The sequence below is a fragment of the Oryza glaberrima genome, chromosome 7 (genome assembly GCF_000147395.1).
Source record: "Oryza glaberrima chromosome 7, OglaRS2, whole genome shotgun sequence".
Lineage (NCBI taxonomy): Eukaryota > Viridiplantae > Streptophyta > Magnoliopsida > Poales > Poaceae > Oryza > Oryza glaberrima.
In genome coordinates, this window is record NC_068332.1 from 19,382,966 (window position 1) to 19,407,086 (window position 24,121).

General features: G+C 46.9%; 2 protein-coding genes and 2 pseudogenes across 2 annotated transcripts; 3 read left to right on the plus strand and 1 right to left on the minus strand.

Annotated features, from left to right (window-relative positions):
* Positions 1–22,134, plus strand: part of LOC127779106 (FBD-associated F-box protein At5g22730-like) — a 78,854-nt pseudogene extending 56,720 nt beyond the window's left edge.
* Positions 6,153–9,347, minus strand: LOC127779108 (uncharacterized). The gene is made up of 3 exons (XM_052305804.1): positions 8,187–9,347; positions 7,214–7,396; positions 6,153–6,437 (listed from the first exon to the last, which is right to left on the minus strand). The coding sequence occupies exons 1-3, from the start codon at positions 9,345–9,347 to the stop codon at positions 6,153–6,155; spliced, it is 1,629 nt and encodes a 542-aa protein (XP_052161764.1).
* LOC127779104 (pentatricopeptide repeat-containing protein CRP1 homolog, chloroplastic) lies at positions 12,086–15,484 on the plus strand. Its single transcript, XM_052305801.1, has 5 exons — positions 12,086–13,762; positions 14,121–14,273; positions 14,402–14,473; positions 14,762–14,955; positions 15,053–15,484. The coding sequence occupies exons 1-4, from the start codon at positions 12,113–12,115 to the stop codon at positions 14,870–14,872; spliced, it is 1,986 nt and encodes a 661-aa protein (XP_052161761.1). The 5' UTR covers positions 12,086–12,112; the 3' UTR covers positions 14,873–14,955; positions 15,053–15,484.
* On the plus strand, positions 18,498–20,878 carry LOC127779111 (putative FBD-associated F-box protein At5g56700; annotated as a pseudogene).
* Positions 22,135–24,121: the final 1,987 nt, after the last annotated feature.

Sequence of the window (24,121 nt, forward strand, 5' to 3'; positions counted from 1 at the left end):
CTAAACTCCTAACTTTCTTCAAACTTTCAACTTTTTTCAGGAACTAAACACACCCTAAAAGGAATGATGAAAATTGAAACAACAGTTTTTCCTGTCATGATTTTGTTTTTCTAATCAGGATTAATGCATGTCACATAGGATGGATAATATGTTCACACAATGAAGCATGACTTTCAGTGCTACCAAAACTTTCATGGATCTATTACATCTCTGACAGACTGGATCATTTAAAAGGACAGTAGGAAATTATATTGTCCAAGAGGGCTATGATGATAAGACAAGTAATATGTGAATAGGGAAACAAAAGGCCCAGATTAAATTAATTCATATCAAGAGTTAGCTTTTGCTATGTCATAAATAGGCATAATTGATACTACATCCGTCCCAAAATACTTGTCGCTTTGAGTTTTTATTTGTAACGTTTGATCATTCGTCTTATTCAAAAAATTATGGAATTATTATTTATTTTTTAACTTGTTTATTATCAAAAGTATTTAAGTATGACTTATCTTTTTTTTATATTTACACTAATTTTTCAAATAAGACAAATGGTCAAAAGTTGCAAGCAGAAAGTCAAAGCGACATCTATTATAGGACGGAGTAGTACTACCTATGTCCCAAAATAAGCTCATTTTTCTATCATCCCACACATACCAATACAAACACTAAGAACTAGTATATCCCTACTTTATTCAATCCCAATGCAATTATTTCTCGCTTTATCTACTTCCTATACAATTATTTTTCACTTTCGCAAACTCTGATGCAATGATTGCTTAAAAATGAACTTATTTTGGGACACAAATGGGATGAGTCAAATATGGGACTGAGGGAGTAACTTCCTGCCTAAACCAACAGAGCGTTTGTAATTACACTTAAGAATTTACTGCAGGTATAGAAATTAGAATTAAAAAACGCAGTTGTTCGGAATTCATAGGAAACATGATTACCTGGAAATCTTCTTCTATTCTCAGGCCCAGCACTGCTATACAAGTACACATTGTCAGAATATGCAACACACTAGCTCCATAAGCATGCCCTCGTGTTAGTAAATTCAAGCACAAGATCTTAATGTGAGGGAGTTGGGTAATGCCTTCCATTAAAGGCCTAACGCCATGCTTGTCGCCTTGCTCCTATGAATTTGTAGGAAGTTAACAGAGGTAATCTCAGACAAAATGCAAAACTAACTGGGAAAGAGCAAAGAAATGTTTGACAGAAGGCCATACAGTTGAAGAATCAGTAATTTGCTTGCAGACAAGTAACGATCTAGTAATTTGCTGCAGAGTCAACATTTTCAGTTTGGAACTTTGGATGCTGCTTTTCGGCCAGATGTAATAGAAATTAATATAATCTGAATTCAATTGTAGTGCAAGTGAATTAGATGTATCTGCAGGCTTATGTAATCATGTTCAACAACCACATAATGGTGAAACAACTGATAATCAATGCCGATCTCTTTGGTAACGACAACTCAGAAACTGCAGCATATCGAGAAATGCAAGCATGCATGACTCGCAATTATGCTAGCTCAGTAAACATGAATGCAGCAATTGATCCTTTGTACAGAAACAAGTATCACTTGAAAATGTGCTGATAAAATTATTTTCCTAAGGTCAAGTATACATTTGAAGTTCAGTTCAAGATTGTTCTCCTATTCTGCAACTTTCTAACTAGTATTCAAGATATTCAACTCTCAACAATGCAAAAGATAGGCCAACAAAAAACTGCAGCTGAATCGAGCATTGAGTGTTGAGCCTAAACACTCATGAGCTTAGATGATCTAAACTTAACAATTGCAAGTTTGCAATAGAAAATTGCATATTCTGAAGGATAATCATCTGATAATCCACATTGCAGTTCGAGCAATACACAATTGATTACTTGACTGAAACAGAGGAAGAAGAGGCACTCACTAGTTCAATTTCAACGATCAGCAGGAGACCGTCAATGCTTGGACAGAGATTGAGAAGCATCTGACAGCTCCGATTGAAGAAAACGTTCTGCAATCCATAAGGATAAACAGCGGGGGGCAACAACATCTGCAGGCGCGGCATCCTCTTGAAGTAGACCAATCCAGGCTGGTACATATCTAGCCACCGCAGGTCCTCCAGCTCCTCTGCCACAATGCTCACACCCTCCAGATCCTCGAGGAAGCATTCCGTTACAGACAACACCTCGAGCCCTGGAAGCACGGCGTTGAGCCGACGCAACCGCCGCACATTGTACAGAGTCATCTGGGTCAGAGGCGCCAGCCTGAGCGTCAGGGAGGCCAAGCCACTGGAATGGCGAATCTCTAGCCATTCCAAGGAGGGGAGCATGGCATCGTCCATGGTGAGTTCGCCATTGAACTGGACGTGCACCAGGTGCAGCTCCCTGAGCTTGGCGAAGACACCCGATGGTGGCAGCGATAGGCCGAGAAACCCCAGGTGCAGCGTTATCTTGGTGACCCTCATGAAGCAGGGCAGCTCGAAGGCGCCCGATTCGTCCACCACCAAGCCCCCAAGCTCCTCGACCAGCTGCTCCACGACGTCCATCTCCTCGTTGAGAATTTCGGACGGAACCGAGGACCTGTTGCGGAAGAAGAGCTCGCCGGTGAGGCGGGGCTCGGCGACGCGGAGCCAGGAGGCCGTGGCGTCCGGCGTGGCGCTGTTGAGGGAGGTGACCTCGAGCAGGCGGATGTCCGTGGCCGTGGAACCATTCCTCGCGCGGGCGGCGAGAACTTCCTGCACGATTCTGGAGTCGGGGGGCTCGTCATACTGCAAGACGATGATGTCGACCAGGGTCCAGAGGTCGAGCCAGCGCCTGGAGAGAACGGCGGTGGTGGCGACGTTGCGGATGTCCCTGAGATGGCCCAGAATTTTGGCGAGGATGTCTTCGTGGAGATCGCTGAGGCGGTCCGCGCCGCCTCCGTCGCCGTGGACGTGGAGACCCAGCGTCAGGGAGAGCGCGGCGCTACTTCCGTCGGCGGCCGGGACGCTCGCCGCAGCGCCATCGCCTTCTCCTCCGCGGTCGCGCCCGTCGTCGTCGCCGTCGATGTCCATGGGAGCGGGGGAGGGGGCTGCGACGTCCGTGGCGCTACCGCCCTCCCCGTCGCTGCCTTCGTCGATGGGGACGAGCACCGCCGGCGCCGTCGGCGACTCGGCGTCTTCGGGTTTGATTTGCTTGGGCGAGGGGGGAGGCGAGGCGGGTGGTTTGGGGGATTTGGGTTTTGGAGAGAGGGGGGAGAAGACAGCGAGGAGAACGAATGTTGAAGACGAAGGGAACGGGAAGCGTGTGTGTTGGATTTATCCCCGTCGCTCGTTTGGAAGCAACGGTTGGATGCGAAGCGATCCTTCCCACGAGCGCCATGTGAGGCCATCTCCGACACCTGCCCACGTGTTCAGGTACAGCACCGGACAAGTCAAGGTGGGTCCATATGTCAGTGAAACTGGGAGAAGAAAATGGGTCAATCCCCTAGAGTTGGCTACCAGGTGAGGGGTTGCCAATTTGCCATGATTTATGCCACCCGTATAGGGTTAATTCGTATACCGCAGGGGCTAGGATTAATTGTACGTGTGTGTTTTTTAAGAACAAAAATTCTTCTGTTAATTTACTGGGGAGAACATAATTAAAATAGAGGAAACGTTGGTTGTTGTGTTTGCCGACTTGCCGTTAGAGCATCTTCAACGGTCTACTTAAATTATGACTCTCCAAACATTTATATAGCCAACTCTCCATCTGATTTGGCAAGTCAAACTTATTGTTCACTTCAACAGTCTCTCCATCTACATTCTTAAATATGAGTCTATGATAGTGGGTCCCATATGTCAGCCTCCTTACCCTTCTTCACCCCTCCACACCGCCACCGCTCCCCCTTTTCTCCGCACCGCTGCCGCCACCACTTCCTTGGCCGGGAGCAACAGCAGCAGCAGCTAGCAAAGGCAGGGGTAGCAGAGCTAGAAGTGCGGGTTTGGAGGTGGAGACAACTAGGGGTGGCTAACAAGCCAACTCGACTCATAAAATCTCGTTAAGTAGACGAGCTAGCTTGGCTCGACTCATTAACATAACGAGTTAAAAATGGAACTCGATTCGACTCGTTAAAAAGTCCGAGTTGACTCATTAAACTCGTTACACCGAAATACATGGTTTAAAATTCACATGCGGTATAATTTGTGATTCTATGACCAAAGATTATAATTGACATGCTATATATCATGACTCATAAGATTGTGCTACAATGTATAATTATGAGTTTACGACTTTTATACCTACATGAACAATTAACTTCCATCTTAATGCATCATGAGCTCAATGAGCTAACCGAGTAACTCACGAGCTAGCTCGAGTTGTCTCGTTAAGCAAGTGAGTGAAAGTTCAAACTCAACTCGACTCATTAACGGCTCGACTCGAGTCGAGCCGAGTTTTACACGAGTTGAGCTAGGCAGCTACTCATGAGTTTCGAGTTTTTTGTCCACCCCTAGAAACAACCCGTAGATAGCATAGATGATGTGGGGGCAACGACAGCAGCGCGGATTCGAGGAGATGACAGCGGTGACACAGATCCGGGAAGACGACAGCGGCATAAATTTGGGTGGACGACAGTGACGGCGGGAGGCGAACGGCATCGACATTGGCAAGAGGCGAACGGAATGGTGGACCTTGGCCGGGTGGCGTGGGACCTCCTGCTCACACCGGCAGGGGTGACGAGCGCACCATCGATCTGGCCGGAGCTGAAGTCCCACCGCTCGGCCGCCACCGTTGCCGTAGCCGATGCCATGGAGACTACGCCCGTGGGACCCAAATCCTCCAGGAGCAGTGCCAACAGCACCGTGTCACGCGCTTTCGTCTGCTCACCAGAGATGACACTATCCCTAAGCTTCTGTCGCCGGCCACCGGAGTCTCCCCCTCTACCATGCCGCTGCCAACAACGCCTGTGCCCCCCGCCTCCCTATTGCACTTCGGTGGGAATGAGAGAACATAGAGAAAAAAAAAGTAGTGGGACTCATGAATGGCAAGCGAGATAGGATGGCCAAGTTTGGCCAGGCCGAGGGCACTTTTAGCCAGTAGGATGGCTTAGCAAACTGGATGGCTAGTTTTTTATTGAGCAATTTTTCTCTTGGATGGCCAAAATTTAACTTGAAGAGTTGGAACGGAGAATCTCTCGGAGATGCTCTTACGTGATTTCCCTGATGCTCTTACATGCTTTCCCTGTTGCGCTTACATTTCACGAGGAAGGCGAAACGGTGGCGCCGAGCCTATGAGCCATAACAAATTGGGCCGCCCTGGTATGCATTAGGCCGAGGCCCCGATCGAATAACGTGGTGGGACGTACGGGGCTCGTTAGCTCACACGTACGCGAAACTGGGCGGCTGGTCGCACGCGTCGGCGTGATTCGTGAACGCGGCTCGGTGGGAGCCGCCGCCGCTGGCGTTGGATTTTCGGCTCCGTCACGCTGGAGGGCGGGGACGTCGTACGTCCGGCAGCCGCAAGAATGGGAGTTGCCAAGATAGTGGTGGCACCGATGGCACGCAACACACAATCCTCGTCGTGGATCCTGCGACGACACGATGATGACGATGACGACACCAGCAAGGATCCTCACCTTCACCGCGGACATTCAGCTGGGAACACCGGCAAATTAAGACCATCACCGTGACGTGGACGTTATTTTGCAACACCAGCAGCAGCAACGATGAGTACTACAATGTACTTAAAGCATTATATACTTCCGTTTATGACAGTTGATGGATTATTTGTGAATAAATCTCATGGTTGAAACACGCCTTTTAGCACTATATACTTCCAACGCTTGAAAAGATCAGTTACATATGCAACTGCAGAACGCCCGACGCAAATCAGAAATGCCATGTACACCCAGTGCATCCGTGGTGGATTACCGGTAAAACCGTAAAAGCTACAGTGAGCGGGTGCGCCAAACACATTACTTCAGCTCTGACAAACATACGGAAAAGGCATTCCAAATTGCTAACAAATGGTAAATTTGCTTATGAAGACAAATGAACAACGCGTGGCAACTAAGTTCGTTGCAGCCAACTAGTTTCTCTGTTTCTCTACAGCATATCAGGATCAAAACTTGTCAGGTGTTTCAAAGATCAGTAGCCAGTAGAGCTCTTCTTACTTCAGTTCGCTACGGTTGCATAGCTCTTCTTGCTTCAGTTACTTCGACTCACTTCCACAGAAGTCCTAAAGCTTGCAAAACTTCGTACATAGGCACGTAGCAACTCTACCCCAAAAGCAGTGGACGAACGGTGACAGATTATTCTTACAAGGTCAAGGGCTGGTGCTACCCGGACTAAGACCCTCACAAGGTCAAGCTCATGTTGCCTCCCTCTGAAGTTGAGGATCTCTACTTCTCTTAGAGACATCATTGAAATGTCCTTATCTCTCCAGTTTCGTGGCCGGTCACAGAGGCAGTTCGGTGGACAAGAATTTTCAACCTGAAATTACAAGATCAGAACAAAGTACAAGGTGTTAATGAGATTCATCGTCTGACACGTTGAGTAACTGCCGAAGGCATTTTGTTCGGCACCTAGGAAAAGGAATGATGAAAATTGAAACAACAGTTTTTCCTATCATGATTTTGTTTTTCTAATCAGGTTATAATGCATGTCACATAGGATGGATAATATGTTCACACAATGAAGCATGACTTTCAGTTCTACCAAAACTTTCATGGATCTATTACATCTCTGACAGGCTGGATCATTTGAAAGGACAGTAGGAAACATATTGTCCAAGAGGGCTATGATGATAAGACAAGTAATATGTGAATAGGGCAACAAAAGGCCCAGATTATCAATTAATTCATATCAAGAGTTAGCTTTTGCTATGTCATAAATAGGCATAATTGATACTACCTATGTCCCGAAATAAGTTCATTTTTCACTCATCCCATACATACCAATACAAAGACCAAGAAACTAGAATATCCCTACTTTATCCAATCCCAATGCAATTATTTCTTACTTTATATACTTCCTATACAATTATTTTTCACTTTCACAAACTTTGATGCAATGATTGCTTAAAAATGAACTTATTTTGGGAGACAAATGGGATGAGCCAAAAATGAACTTAACATGGGACGGAGGGAGTAACTTCCTGCCTAAACCAACAGAGCATTTGTAATTACACTTACTCAAGAATTTACTGCAGGTATAGAAATTAGAATGAAAAAACACAGTTGTTCAAAATTCATAGGAAATATGATTACCTGGAAATCTTCTTGGTTTCTCAGGGACAGCTTTGCTATACCAGTGCACATTGTCAGAATATGCAACACACTAGCTCCATAAGCATGCCCTTGTGTTTGTAAATTCAAGGACAAGATCTTAATGTGAGGGAGTTGGGTAATGCCTTCCATTAAAGGCCTAACGCCATGATGGCCACCTTGCTCCTATGAATTTGTAGGAAGTTAACAGAGGTAATCTCAGACAAAATGCAAAACTAACTGGAAAAGAGCAAAGAAATGTTTGACATAAGGCAATACAGTTGAAGAATCAGTAATTTATTTGCAGACAAGTAACGATCTAGTAATTTGCTGCGGAATAGCTAACTAGAGTCAACATTTTCAGTTTGGAACTTTGGATGCTGCTTTTCAGCCACATGTAATAGAAATTAATATAATCTGAATTCAATTGTAGTGCAAGTGAATTAGATGTATCTGCAGGCTTATGTAAACATGCTCAGCAACCACATAATGGTGAAACAACTGATAATCAATGCCGATCTCTTTGGTAACGACGACTCAGAAACTGCAGCATATCGAGAATGCAAGCATGCATGACTCGCAATTATGCTAGCTCAGTAAACATGAATGCAGCAATTGATCCTTTGTACAGAAACAAGTATCACTTGAAAATGTGCTGATAAAATTATTTTCCTAAGGTCAAGTATACATAAATTTTGAAGTTCAGTTCAAGATTGTTCTCCTATTCTGCAACTTTCTAACTAGTTGAGGATAATATTGAACTCTCAACAATGCAAAAGTTAGGCCAACAAAAGACTGCAGCTGAATCGAGCACTGAGCCTAAACGCTCATGAGCCTAGATGATCTAAACTTAACAATTGCAAGTTTGCAACAGAAAATTGCATGTTCTGAAGAATAATCATCTGATACTCCACATTGCAGTTCGAGGAATACACAATTGATTACTTGACTGAAACAGAGGAAGAAAGGCACTCACTGGTTCAATGTCAACGATCAGCACGACACGGTAAATGCTCGGACAGAGATTGAGAAGCATCTGACAGCTCCGATTGAACAAAACCCTCTGCAATCCATAAGGATAAACAGCGGGGGGCACCAACGTCCGCAGGCGCGGCATCCGGTTGAAGTAGACCAATCCAGGCCAGTACAAATCTAGCCACCGCAGCTGCTCCAGCTCCTCTGCCAAAATTCTCACACCCTCCAGATGCACGTGGAAGCATCGGATCACAGACAACACCTCGAGCCCCGGAAGCTCGGCGTTGAGCCGACGCAACCACCGCACATTGTACAGAGTCATCAGGGTCAGAGGCGCTAGCCTGAGCGTCAGGGAGGCCAAGCCACTGGAATGGCGAATATCTAGCCGTTCCAAGGAGGGGAGCATGACATCGTCCATGGTGAGTTCGCCATTGAACTGGACGTGCACCAGGTGCAGCTCCCTGAGCTCGGCGAAGACACCCGATGGTGGCAGCGAGAGGCCGAGAAACCCCAGGTGCAGCGTTATCTTGGTGACCCTCATGAAGCAGGGCAGCTCGAAGGCGCCCGATTCGTCCACCACCAAGTCCCCAAACTCCCCGACCAGCTGCTCCACGACGACCATCTCCTCGTTGAGAATTTCGAGCGGAACCGAGGACCTGTTGCGGAAGAAGAGCTCGCCGGTGAGGCGGGGCTCGGCGACGCGGAGCCAGGAGGCCGTGGCGTCCGCCGTGGCGCTGTTGAGGGAGGTGACCTCGAGCAGGCGGATGTGCGTGTCCGTGGAACCCTTCCTCGCGTGGGCGGCGAGAACTTCCTGCACGATTCTGGATTCGGGGGGCTCGTCATACTGCAAGACGATGATGTCGACATGGGTCCAGAGGTCGAGCCAGCGCCTGGAGAGGACGGCGGTGGTGGCGACGTTGCGGATGTCCCTGAGATGGCCCAGAATTTTGGCGAGGATGTCGTTGGAGAGGTCGCTGAGGCGGTCCACGCCGCCTCCGCTCGCCGCAGCGCCATCGCCTTCTCCTCCGCGGTCGCGCCCGTCGTCGTCGCCGTCGATGTCCATGGCGGGGGCGGGGGCGGGGGAGGGGACGTCGACGACCGTGGCGCTACCGGCCTCCCCGTCGCTGCTGTCGTCGATGGGGACGAGCACCGCGGGCGCCATTGCCGTCGGCGACTCGGCGTCCTTGGGTTTGGTTTGCTTGGGGGAGGGGGGAGGCGAGGCGAGGCGAGGCGAGGCGGGGTTTGGGGGATTTGGGTTTTGGAGAGAGGAGGAGAGACGGCGAAATGTTGAAGACTAAGGGAACGGGAAGCGTGTGTGTTGGCTTTATCCCCGTCGCTCGTTTGGAATTAAACGGTGGGATGCGAAGCGGGATCCTTCGCACGAGCGTCGTGTGAGGCCATCTCCGACACCTGCCCACGTGTTGAGGTACACCGCCGGACAAGTCAAGGTGGGTCCATATGTCAGTGAAACTGGGAGAAGAAAAGGGATAGTATATGCCTAGGACTACTATAGGGTATAAAAAGAAAAGGAAAATTCTGAAGAAAACAAATGGGTGTTGTGCAACGACATAACATTTCTCAACCAACCATGTAGCTCGTGAAAACCGAATACAATGAAACTGGGTTAGTTATCTAATTAGTTCTCCTACAGCCTCTCCGAGGATAGGAAGATAAATGGGAATCGGAAAGATGAGGGAGAAAGGCTAGTCTGAGATTCATGCGGACAGGTGTCGTGTAGAGGAATCAAGTCCTTCCTACGAGGGTAGGACTTTAGTCCTAAGCAATTTTCTTCCGGACATCGCCGATACTGCCAACGTTTCACGTACACCCGGCTAGCAGATTAGGCCCACATGTCAATGAGACTGGTAAAGAGATGACAGATTGACTGGTAGGGGAATCTAACGCACGGGATTCCATTCCCTATAACTAGACGATGTCCCCATGCTTTGGTGCGAAATATATGAATGAATATCAAATGAATATATGCTAAATGTGGTAGAAATGATGGAAGGATTTGGTTTGAGTTAAAATATTGTGAAAATGATTTAAGGAATGATAATTTAGTATGCTTGCGTGTTAAGGTTTGGAATGTAACAAAATATAGATGTAGTTGTTATGCTTGAATCAAGTACACTATTCAATTCAAGTTCCTCTATTTCGAAAAAAAGCATAGATCCAAATCAAACTGAATGAAGAAGAAACATAGGATTGGATAGATATATGTTGAAATACTGTGAAAATAATATGAGGATGATTTGATATGCTTGCATCTTGAGCTCTTGAAGGTAATAAATTATAGATTAACATATTTGCATGTTAAGATGTAATAATTGTTAGTGGATGATGATATGGCATGTTTACTTGTTAAGCTTTAGAATGTAGAGGGTTTTTACTTTATAGACGGTATATATTGGTGTGGACATGGTACTCTTGCTCTTCTTAGGCAATAGAGTTGTCGTCTCGGAGGCACACGGTCACATGTATTATCTCCTACCTAATCTCCATACCTCCCCACCTTTATGGATCTATCCCGTCGCCAGAAGAGCAGGGACCTCCAAGATGGCGGCAATGGTAGCCAACGCCAACCACCAGTCATCAACATTGGAGGGTGGCTATGTCTTGTTGTTGAGGAAGTGGATCTGTAGAGTCAATGGCCTCGACGATATCCACCACTACCGCTGCAAGCCCTCACCACCATTTGTCGTAACCCGCATCTCTCCTATCTAGATGGAGTATGTTGGCGGTTGCCACTCCCCTCCATGGCTAGGTGGCGGTAGTGCTTTGATAGGCTTAATCCCTAGCTCTAGGCTCCATATATGTATCAGGTATGGTACTCACCTAATAGCCAAAAGTATCAAATTTATTACTACACTTGTATCGTATCGTTACAATAAGCTCCCATATAATAGGATCTCATAATTTGATATGCTAAAATAAATAGGGGCTATGTAACAACATACTACTATCGTAAAAGAGGACATATCATGTACACAAAAGTTTGAATGTATTGTTCTCAAAATATCTATTTCTTATCATATACCTATGGAACGAAATTGTTAGGAAAATAAATGCACAACAGAGACAAACATTTTTACTGGAAAGCCCTTACAGGGAAAAGAAACCACGATGCTGACCGGTAATGATCACTATTGAGGATTTGGATACAAACGCAAAGGATACAATGGACCGTCATTGTGTCACACCATTCCTATGCAGCTTACATAGGATATATATAAAAGGGAAAAATTAGAGGTCATGACAGGTAAAGACTTTAAGTCCTAGTAGGAATATAATCCTATAATATAAAGTCCTATTAGGAAAATAATTTGAATATATTGCTACCTGAAATTTGGATAATATATTTAACAGGAATTCTCATAACTTTTTTTAGCGAAGGGATTACTACGGACCTATTTGGATGGTTACCCTATCAAATCTTTGCTAGTGTTAAAATCTAGGTAAGTTTTGGCACTACCAATACTTTGTGAGGGTAAGGTTGTATTTGTTATATTTGGGTTGCTACCAACATAGAACCAAAAGAAGAAACTATAGTGAAGAATGCTCTAGATTGATGCCAAATCTAACCTAAGTTATTAGTTATTACCAATAGATTAACTTCAATCCAAAGCAAGCAAAGTAAATAGTCAAAAAAGACCCTCCCATCTCTTGGGCTTCCGCCTTCCTAGCCAGCCTGCCGTGGAAACCGGCCTGGCCCCGGCCTTTTTCCAACAAAATTCAATCGTAGAATCTCCCCGTCCAGTGTAAACCGGTACGTGACAGCGTGAGGTCCACATGCCAGTTCCAGCCTAGACGCGCCGCGCTGGCGCAGCGCAACAAAAAAAAAATCTCAAAACCAGATAAACCCCACGCCCTCCCGCGCCTCCGCCTCCACCACTCGCTCCGTCCGTCGCCTCCTCCGCCTCCACCATGCCCGCCTCCTCCCTCCTCCCCCCCACCCTCCTCCCTCACCGCCACCGCCTCCGCCTCCCTCCCGCAGGCTGCTCCACCTCCTCGTCGCCCTCCGCGACCCGCTACGACTTCGACCCGCTCCTGAGCTACCTCTCCACCACCTCCTCCTCGCCGTCCCCGCCGCCGACCTCCGTGCTGCCCGTGACGGAGAGCAGGCTGGCGGCGTCGTACGCGGCCGTCCCCGCGCGGGAGTGGCACGCTCTGCTGCGGGAGCTCGCCGCCACCGACGCGTCCCTGCCGCTCGCCTTCGCGCTGCTCCCGTTCCTCCACCGCCACCGCCTCTGCTTCCCGCTCGACCTGCTGCTGTCGTCGCTCCTCCACTCGCTGTCGGTGTCGGGCCGCCTGCTCCCGCACTCGCTGCTGCTCTCTTTCCCGCCGTCGCTCTCCGACCCGCCGTCGCCGCTGCTGCTCAACTCCCTCCTCGCCGCCTCCGCCGCCGCGTCGCGCCCCGCCGTCGCGCTGCGCCTCCTCGGCCTCCTCCGCGAGCACAGCTTCCTCCCGGACCTCGCCTCCTACTCCCACCTCCTCGCGTCGCTGCTCAACACCCGGGACCCGCCCGACGCCGCGCTCCTCGACCGCCTCCTCGGCGACCTCAGGGAGTCCCGCCTCGAGCCCGACGCGCCCCTCTTCTCCGACCTCATCTCCGCCTTCGCGCGGGCCCGGCTGCCTGACGCCGCGCTCGAGCTCCTCGCCTCCGCGCAGGCCATCGGGCTAACGCCACGCTCCAACGCGGTCACCGCGCTCATCTCCTCCCTCGGGTCCGCAAGGCGCGTCGCCGAGGCTGAGGCTCTGTTCCTCGAGTTCTTCCTTGCCGGGGAGATCAAGCCACGGACGCGCGCCTACAACGCGCTGCTGAAAGGGTATGTGAAGATTGGGTCACTCAAGAATGCCGAGCAAGTGCTCGACGAAATGTCGCAATGCGGAGTTGCGCCTGATGAGGCCACGTACAGCCTACTCGTGGATGCCTATACGAGGGCTGGGCGATGGGAGAGCGCAAGGATACTTCTTAAGGAGATGGAGGCCGATGGAGTCAAACCAAGCTCATATGTGTTCAGCCGGATCCTTGCAGGTTTCCGTGATAGGGGGGAATGGCAAAAGGCATTTGCGGTGCTCCGCGAGATGCATGCGAGTGGGGTTCGCCCTGACCGCCATTTCTACAATGTTATGATAGATACATTTGGGAAGTACAACTGCCTTGGGCATGCCATGGATGCATTTGATCGGATGCGAGAAGAAGGGATTGAGCCGGATGTTGTCACATGGAACACACTTATTGATGCGCACTGTAAGGGAGGACGGCATGACCGTGCCATAGAGCTGTTTGATGAGATGCGTGAAAGCAACTGCCCGCTAGGTACAACCACATATAACATCATGATCAACTTGCTTGGTGAAGAGCAACGATGGGAGGGGGTAGAAGCAATGCTAGCAGAGATGAAGGAACAGGGATTGGTGCCAAACATTATCACATACACTACACTTGTGGATGTATATGGTCGGTCTGGCAGGTTCAAGGAGGCAGTTGATTGCATTGAGGCGATGAAAGCGGATGGCCTGAAACCATCATCTACCATGTACCATGCCTTAGTCAATGCATACGCTCAAAGGGTGAGTTCTCTACTGCGCAGTTTCCCAGATGACTTGATAGGGAGGTTAAAGTGAAGCATGCTTTACACTGTCTTTTTAAAATTTTCTTCATGCTAGGCAATACCCCAATCAAGAAATATTTGAACCTATGTAATCTAACTTTATATAGTAAGTTACTGATTTGGGAACTAATTGACTTGTGCGGTAGTATACTATAGGATTTGAGCTTATTCTTTTGGGATTGCGTTATTGGTTGCAAGAGTTTTACAAATTAGTGTTGCAGTGTTAACATAATTTTGCCAGATTAAGTGAGCTTACCAGATTCAAATTAAAACATTGGTTCTCAACTCCTCATGATTCATGCATGGAACTTCTCCAGGGTTTAGCAGACCACGCGTTAAATGTTGTCAAGGCCATGAGAGCAGATGGCCTAGAGGCTAGCACAGTAGTTCTAAACTCCTTGATCAATGCTTTTGGTGAGGATAGAAGGATTGCTGAAGCCTTCTCTGTGTTGCAATTCATGAAGGAAAATGTAAGTAGTTGTGCTGTTCTTTGTTTTGCTGTTTTGTCCTACATCGTATTACCTCTGGATGATCACATTATCTTAGAAATTTATCTGTATCTCATGAAACGTCATATATTCTGTATTCTGGATTGCAGGGTTTGAGGCCTGATGTTATAACATATACTACACTAATGAAAGCTTTAATCCGTGTTGAGCAGTTTGAAAAGGTATCGTACTCATGATTTGTGAACCTCTTCTCCAGTTGCACTTATTAAGTTACATTCAGGCACATCTGCTGAACCTATAAAATTAAACTTGTCTGCTATCATAGCTTTCACTGTACTCTGATAACCAAAACAGCTTCCTTCGTTCTACAGTGTTATAAATCATATAGTTTTCTTTGATTGTCTAGACCTGCAATTTCTGACTGATTTAAAGGTATAAGCCTGTAAGCTCCATAGAAAGCAAGCATGTTCTAAGGTGTTGCACGTTGTGGTTTGTTGATAATGTAACAGGTTCCAGTTATCTATGAAGAAATGATCACATCAGGATGTGCCCCTGATCGAAAAGCTAGAGCAATGCTGCGATCAGCTTTGAGATACATGAAACACATGAGGGTTGCATAGGAAATTTAGACGAAATTACTTATAGCTGATGCCTGACGGGAGAAGAAATGTTTCAGCCGATTTTTCTGAACATTCAATGGAAGGTCAGTGTTTCCCCAATTCTTGCACTTTGTTAGATTTTTTTTTCAAGGCAACGGTTTATCTACTTTCTGCTGAGACTTTCTGATGCATATTCCTCAGGTGAATCTCCATCTTCTGCCTTCTGACTCTTCTCTTAAGCAAGTTGAATTAATCGCGAACGCACAATATCTGCCTATTTCTTCCTAATCAGTAAGGATAAGAAAGTGCAATTTGATTGTTTCCACAAGAATGGGGACTTAAGTACAAAGACAAAGGAAAGAGGAGCTTGGCATTAGAATAAAAATACATGGAATGTCTGTGGCGACCACAAAATTATGGGATGTTTGGAATTGATATTAGCCGATGGTTCCAACCATGGTATTTCATGACACGATGAAACTGTAACACGGTACTTTTTTCAGGTGATTTCCAAATTGTATTTAGATGTACATTCTTTTAGAATTTGTGAATGGCAATACAAAACATATTAGAAATTTGGAATGTAAGTTTAAGCACATCAAAAAGTAACATCATGTTGACATGTTATTTCCATTGACTGTAAATACGTGGAAGGCTCAAGAGGTTCAGAAAGAGCTGGTAGTTCAGAGAATCAGAAAGGTTCAGAAACGGATGATAATATACTTAACATTAAGAACAGAATTCGTATTTTGAAATGGCTTACACGATAATATTGTTAATTCAGAAGGGAATGTGGGAAGTGAGCAAGTTCCACGCATGCTAATCATAAAGAGGTTCAAGCATACCAAAGTTGTGACCGAATAGAACAATTAACAGTGAAGAAATTATGGCGGTGCCACATATTTCAAACAAGATTTACACAGATGCAATGTTAAGAGCAGACACCCTAATGAACGAGATTACGTATCTAACAGCAACAACTGATAATAGCCTGACGATTAATATGGCATACTGATGGAAACTCATTGAGTTTCACTTCTTCCCTATTTGCATCCATATCCAGTCTTTCCTCATATCTATTGGAAGTGCGAAGAACCGCTGATGGACGTAGCGTGACCACCGAAACCTTGCCCTGATATTATCCGCGGCTAACGACGATCCATCATCAACCGCTACCGAAAGGTCTCGTTGACACTGAGGGACGATGACAAGATGACCCAACTTGTAAGAGCCCGAACGACGATGACACAAATCATAATTTATGGAGGTCTCCCCGTTACCACTATGAGTAGGGGTGGGCGTTCGGTCTAACCGAAAATTTCGGTCTCGGTCTTCGGTTTTTCGGTCATTTTGGTTTTTGAAAAGTTAGGACCGAATTTCATCCAAAAAAGTCAGGACCGATAAATTCGGTCTCGATCTCGGTCTGACCGAATTTGGAGGAGCCGAGGTGGGGCCGGCTGGAGGCGGCACATGCCGTCGACGCCGATGCGGCGGTGCTTGGTGGGAGTACGGTGTTGCCGCCGCGTCGTGGTGGAGGCGGAGGATAGATCCGGTGGCCGGCGGCCCGGCGCGACCGGCGAGGCGGCGTGGGCATGGAGGGCGGAGACGGCGCTGGCGATATGGAGGCGGAGGGTGGAGGGCAAAGGCTGTGCGCGAGGGATGGATAGGGATGCGGAGGGTGGAGGCGGCGGCGACAGCGCGGTGCGATGGAGGCGGAGGCGGCGCGGCCGCGCGGCGCGAGATGGAAGGGGATGCGGAGTCGGAGGGCGGAGCGATGGGGATGCGTCCTGTAGGTTGGAGTTGGTGGCCTCTAGGGTTTAGTGGTGTATTGGGCTTATTGGACCTCCTGGACCTATTGGGCCACAATTCGGTTTTCTCGGTTAATTTGATTAACCGAGCCCAATAACCGAATTACCCGAACAAATTTCAGTCTTTGATAGGCTGAGACCGAATTACTAACCGAATTTCTCGGTCTCGGTCTTTTCGGTTCGGTTCTTCGGTTCGGTCTTATTCTGTCCACCTGAGCATGCTTGTTGCTGCTTGACGGCGGCGATGACAAACGGGATCATTTCATTGGTGGATCATCGATCCTAAAATACCTAAAGTAGGAGAACATCAAAAAAATTACTAGAGCTCTTCGTCTAAGGTGGCTATGGTTTGAATGGAGGCCGCCATAAAAACTTGGATAGGGAATGAAACGCCTTGTGATGAATTGGATAAGGATCTGTTTGTGGCATCAACGAAAGTCCAAATTGGTGATGGACAAAAGGCGAAAGTCTAAAAAGTCAAGCGCCGAATCTCTGTAGGTATTCCAAGAGGAAAAACCGCACCGTCTAGGACGCCCTGCTACAAGGAAGATGGATCAACAATATCCGCCATAGCCTCACTATCCTTCTCCTTGATGAATTCTTCCATGTTTGAGAAATTCTAGCCCGTGACACCCCACAGCTAACAGAGGGGGTACAAGACTCGATTATCTGGCGATGGACAACCAATGGGGAATACAATGCAAAATCAGCATATCAATTTCAGTTCAATGGAGTGGTGCTTTCGCCATCAACAAAGTTGTCTTAGGAGGCATGGGCTTTGGCAAAATGCAATATCTTCCACTGGTTGGTGCTTCAAAACCGGGTGTGGACGACTGATCGGCTACAGATCAGGGGATGGCCAAAAAAATATTTCTATCAGTTATGCTTCCGGAATCTCGAAACTATCGATCATTTATTGTTCGAATGCCCGGTCTCGAAGCAAATCTGGTTTAGAGTTCTCATATGGTTGCACCAACGGCACATCATCGTGAAATGGAATAATAGCAAAAACCTTCTGGATTAGTGGACACAAGGAACAAGCGACCCGGGAGCAACAAAACAGAAAGGATTCGGAACTCTCTTCCTGCTCAACGCTTGGGAAATTTGGAAGGAGCGGAACGCAAGAATCTTCAGAGGAAAGGAGGTGACGGTACACTAGATGAGTAGTTGCATCCAAAAGGAATTAGGTTGGTGGAGTATGGCCGGCATTAAACACATCGGAAGAATGTTGACATGAGGAGCTAGGAGAGTTACGTGCAAGCTTGTTTGCATGTAGGTATGTTCAGTTATTTTCTCTTCTTCTTGCTTTCCTAGCCTTTGACTATTTGTATTTAACTCTCTTCTATTAATTTAAGGCCAATCAATTTTGACCGGCCGTTCAAAAAAAATTAAGGCCGAGTTTAGTTTTAAATTTTTTTTATCAAACTTTCAACTTTTCCATTACATTAAAATTTTCCTACACACAAACTTTCAATTTTTCTGTCACATCGTTCTAATTTTAACCAAACTAATTTGATGTGAACTAAACGCACCCTTATAAGTCTGACACACTGTGGATGCCGCTCGATTCCGGTGACAGCGGCAGCCGGCCGCGAGCTCCATGGCTGCTGGTCGGACGACTAGAAGAACACAATGGGGACTTGGAGGGACAAGGGAGTCAAAGATTCGTGCAAGACAGGTGTCAAGTAGAGGGACAAGGTCCTGTGTAATTTTCCTCCGCGATGGCCACACGCGACGCGCGTGGGTCCCACGTATGATCCACTCACATCCTGCCGTTGCTTCACAATAAGCGGCTGGGATAAGGCCAAGAACTACTCGTCGTCCTCACGAGAAGAGAACTGACAAATCCATAGAGACCACCCCCAACCCACGGCCATGGCGGTTCTCGTCCCGATCGACGGCGACGGCGACGGAGAGGGAGAGGGAGGTAGAGCCAAGGCCGTCACCGACCCCGCCCCCGCCCCCGCTCCCGCTCCCATGGACATCGACGGCGATCGCGGCGCACTCGACGTCCTCGCCCCCGCCCCCATGGCCATGGACCTCGACCGCGACCGCGGCCGCGACCGGGACGGATACGGCGATGGAGCGGCGCTCGTCGCCTCCACCAGCAACGGGCGCGGGCGGGGCCGCGGCCACCTCAACGATCTCCCCGAGGACATCCTCGCCGTCATTTTGCGCCGCCTCTTGGACACCCGCGCCGCCGCCAGGACCAGCTTGCTGTCCCGCCGCTGGCGCCACGTCTGGAAATGGGTGTCCGGCCTCTTCTTGCATCACTACCAGCCCCACGACTCCAGCATCGTGCGCGCCGCCCTCGCCGCCCACGCCGTGCACGCGGTCACCAACATCAACAAGCTCTACGTCGTCTGCCTCCGCAGCGCCACGCCGGACGCCACCGCCTCCTGGATCCGCGTCGCCGCGCCCCTCATCTCCGGAGAGCTCGCCTTCTGCAACAGGGCCTCGGTTCCGTTCCACATGCTCTTCGACGAGGTATTCAGCGATCCAATCGAAGAAAGAGGCGCGCTCGAGCTCCCCTGCTTCACGAGAGCGCCTGGGGTTTCTTGGCCTATCGCTGCCGCCGTCGGGCGTCTTCGCCGCGCTCAGGGAGCTGCGCCTTTCGTTTGTCCGGTTCCATGGCGAACTCACCCTGGACAATACTGTGATGCCGTTCTTGGAAGGGCTAGAGATCTACAGTGCTCGTGGCTTGGCCTCCCTGACGCTCAGGCTGAAGCATCTCAACTGGATGAATCTGTCCGCTGTGCGGGGATTGCTTCGGCTCAATGCCGTGGTGCCTAGACTCAAGTTCTTGACTGTATCCTGTTGCTTCCGTTCTTCGACATGGCTGGTTGCAATGGCGGGCGTCTGCATTGTTGCAGAGAAGCTGCAGGTGCTCAAGTGGCTAGATTGGTACTGTCCAAGATTGATCAAGTTCAGCCAGATGCCGCGCCTCTATGTGCTAAGCGTCTCCCCATTTTATCCTTATGGACGGCATCGTCAGCATACTAAATTCAATCCGATCTGTGACAGGCTTCTCAAGACATTTTCACGCATTCGTTGTCTCGAGATGTTGGTTTTCATCGAACCAGTGAGTGCTTCTTCTTTCTCTGTATCATTGCATGGTCATCAGCTGTGTATTGTTCAAGAGTAGTTTAAACTGTTAATGGAAGATCAGTTGGAATAATTAAGTGCACAGGTCATGGAGGTTGTAAGCTCAATTCTGAATGCTTTGATTCAATGATTCTGCTGTAGTATTTACTGGGCTATGTTTTTCTGTTGCAGAAAGAACAATCTTGAACTGAAGGTCGAAATTTTTGCATGTGTTCTTTGGACAAGATTCTTCCTAATCATACTTTCTGTTGAAAAGATCAATTGTCGCACACTAGCAGAATGTTGAATATTGTCCTCAGCTAGTTAAGAAAGTTACAGGCCAGGAGAATAATCTACTAAGTCACAGACCAGCAGAACAATCTTGAACTGAAGTTCAGAATTATTTTTTGTAGATGTGATCTTTGTAGAAGATTCTTTCAATTGATACTTTATTTCTGTAGAAAAGATCAATTGTCCCATACTTGCATTCAGTCTAGTCTTTGTCTTAATAGGAGTACGAGTCTTGGTAAGCTAGCATAATTGCAAGTCACGCTTTCATTCTGGATATACTGATGCAGTTTCTGAGTTGTTACCATATAGATCAGCACTCATTATCTGTTAGTTCAGCATTATCTTGCTTTTTTTAGTAGAATCAGCATTATCCTGTTGTTGAACATGATCATGCAGATGCATCTAATGATCTAAATTTACTTGCACCATTGAATTCAGACTATTGATTTCTATTCCTGGTGACCCAAAAGTAGCAGACATATATGGAAGGTTTCCAATCTTAAAATGTTGGCTCAAGCTAGATATTCTGCAAGCAAATTACTGAATCTTTACTACTCCTCAAGCAAATTACTTAAATATTTACTAGTCCGTGACCAAATTACTAATTCTTCACAGTACAACCTTTTGTCATACATATTTGATTCTTTTCCTGTCAGTTTTGCATTTTGTGTGAGGTTGCCTTTGTAAATTAACTTTGTATGATTTCACAGCACCTAGGTGGCGTTAATCCATTGATGGAAGGCATAACCAGACTCCCTGACATTAGGTTCTTGCACCTACAATTCTCAGCACATGGGCATGTTTATGGAGCTAGTGTGTTGTATATGCTGACAATGTGTACTGGTATATCAAACCTAAAAATCGGAGGAGATCGTTACAAGGTAATCATATTTCCTATGAAAATGATTGTGTTTTTGAACTCTAATTTATATACTTGTAATAAATCTTGAGCAAGTGGAATCACATATGATCCGTCGGCTTAGGCCGGAAGTTATCAATTATGCCCTATTGATGGCACAAAAGTAACTCCTAATATGAGTTAATAGATAAATAGTGCTTTTTGTGACCAAATTCACATAGTTGTCTTATCATTATATCCCACTTTGATCATTTATTCTTTGCCGTTGTCCTTTAGATCATACAATCTGCCATGAAAAAGATCCATGAAAGTTTAAGTATAAGAGTTTTTATTTATAGCACTGAAATCATGCTTTGCAATATAAAATGAAGTTTTCACATCTGCTCAACGTGTTAGGATATGAATCTCATTAATAGCTCGTATTTTGTTCCGATCTTGTAATTTCAGGATCAAGATGTGTGTCCACCGAACTGCAGCTGTGATCACCCACCGAACTGGAGAGATAATAAGGACATTTCGATGAGGTCTCTAAGAGAAGTGCAGATGCTCAACTTCAGAGGAAAGGAACATGAGCTTGACCTTCTGAGGGTCTTAGTCAGGGTAGCAACAGGCATTAGGAGGATCAGAATAACCTGCCATCGTTCGTTCGCTGCTTGGGAGAGACTGTCTGCAGTCATACGAAGTTTTGCAAGACCAGAGACTTCTGTGGAAGTGAGTCAAGCCCCCCCCCCCCCCCCCCCCCCCCCTCTTTGCAGCGACAGTGAACTGAAGTAAGAAGAAGCTTTGTTAAAAAAAGAAGAAGAAGAAGCAGCTTTGTTGGCTGCCGACCCTTGATGTACCTGGCATGTTTTGGCCCGATTGTGCTGTAAAGAAAGGAACAGAGAAACTGATCTAGCTGCGGCGAATTTTGCTGCCATTGTAGTTTGTCCTCATGAACAATTCTTAGCATTTGACATTCTGGAATGCCTTTTGTTAGTATGGTGCAGGATGCACTTGTTGCTTAGTTTGGTCAGAACTGAAAACTGATGAAGTAAAGTGTGAGCTGGACCTTTGGTGGACATAGCAGTTGTGGTTTGCTTTTACTAATGATCATGCAGGGTTGCACTGAGTATGCATAGCATTTCTGATTTGCTGCATTGTAATATTTAGTTGTATTTAGTTGTTTTAGGCGCTGAGAATACAGTCGCTGCCGCATTTCTGATTTGCTTTTTGTTTCTACCACCTCCATTTCAGATTATAAGAATTTCTAACATTGCTCCACATTCATATGGATGTTAATGAATCTAGACACATGTCTAGATTTATTAATATATATATGAATATGGGCAACGTTAAAAAGTCTTATAACTGAAACGGAGGAAGAACTATTATTATTACCTTTCCTCTCCATATGTCCCATGCTCCCATGATCCCTCCTCACAGTCTTGCTGGCATGTGAGACTCTTCCTCACCGTTTTATGATGTGACACACCGCCCGTTGGTGTATATCAACGGTCGCGCGGAACGGGCTGTCCATTTTACAGACAGCGTCCTTGCCGTCCACCTAGAAGGCACATAGGCCATGGAGGCAGAAGGAGGCTAGACGAAGGGCCTTGCCCCAGTTCAGCGTTGGCAAACATAGTCACATATGGAATAAGTTCACTTTGGGTACCTTAACTAGTGATCGAATTTGATTCGTATCCCTGAACCACGATACCGGATATCTCGACCCCTCAACTATTAAAATTAGTGCAATTTGACACCCTCAACGGTTTTAGAGAGTGGTTTTGCTGACGTGGCGCCTTCGTCGCGATATTGACATGGTCTTCTTTCTAGGTGGAATTTGACGTGGTGCTTATGTGGCATTACAATCAAAAAAATGTGTGGAACCCATTTGTTGTTCATATAAAAAAATTATTGTGGGGCCAACATGTCATCCTCTCTTCTTCCCTTCTTCCTCCTACATCTCTCTCCCTTATCTCTTTCTCTCTCTCTTTCTCTTCGGACTAGTAGCGGTAGGCGGGAGCAACAATGTAGGCACCACGTCAGTGAAACCGCTCTCTAAAACCACCGAGGGAGTCAAATTGCACTGGTTTTAACAGTTGGGAACTTAGGGGGGGGTCGAGATATCCCGTACTGTGGTTCAGGGATACGAATCAGATTCGGTCACTAGTTAAGGGAGTCAATGTGAACTTATTCCGTCACATATTGGTAGCTACTGGGCTTTGGACTGTATATTTTGTATATGGGCCTTCCAGCAAAAATCCCCATGACCAGCCCATTGTCGTCGTCGTCGCAGGTCGCGGTCTAAATGGCGATATATCACGCGATCAAATTTGTATGCAGATGAATACATATATACATCGGCATCGCCCAATTGGCCAATCATGCATCACGCACCTATCATGTATGCGTACAGCAGTCTAGCTCCTATGATGGAGAGATGGAATGGAATCGAACGATTCATAGTAGTTGCGTACAATGCATATACACGGATATATCATACTAGTACCTATCGACGAGCGCGGTGTATGATCGATCATCTTCCGCACGCAAACGCACGAGAGAGGCGAATATATTGATAGCTACTCCATCCGTCCCAGAATATAATAAAATTAGATGAGACGTATTCACTATACGAACCGGGAACATTCTAGTTGCTATATTATGAGATGGAGGGAGTAGCCCTGGATTATTGTTTATGGCATGCGGTCGTATACGACGACGATGTGGGGCCTACGGTGCGCGCGTCTTGCCGGATTGCAGGAAGATAAAAGAGAGAGAGAGAGACAGAGCGGGACCAGGACGGGGCAGCCATGGCTGCAGGCGGCCTTGCTTCGCCTGATTCAGTGCTGCCCGGCGGCTGCCTGTCTCCGCTAATCGGTGTGGCGGCACATGTCTGGAGAAGCCGTGCAAAAAAAGAAAAAAAACGAGATAACTACAAATAATATATGAACATAATTTATATATCTTTGGTTTTAACGACTTAAAGATCAATACAATTAAGTTTTATAATTTGAATTTTGGGAGTGGTTTAGAAGCCGAAAGCTACATCCACGCCTCTGCAATTAATTTGTTATTTTATAATTTAAATTTTGGGAGTGGTTTAGAAGCTGCAAGCTACATCTATGTCTCTGCAATTAAATGTGTTCTGCTTGCACATACGGAGTGCTACACATGCGGAGCCTGTTTGGTTTTCAGAGCACCCGCATTGGTAAAGTAAGGTGCTCTCTATAAAATATATATATC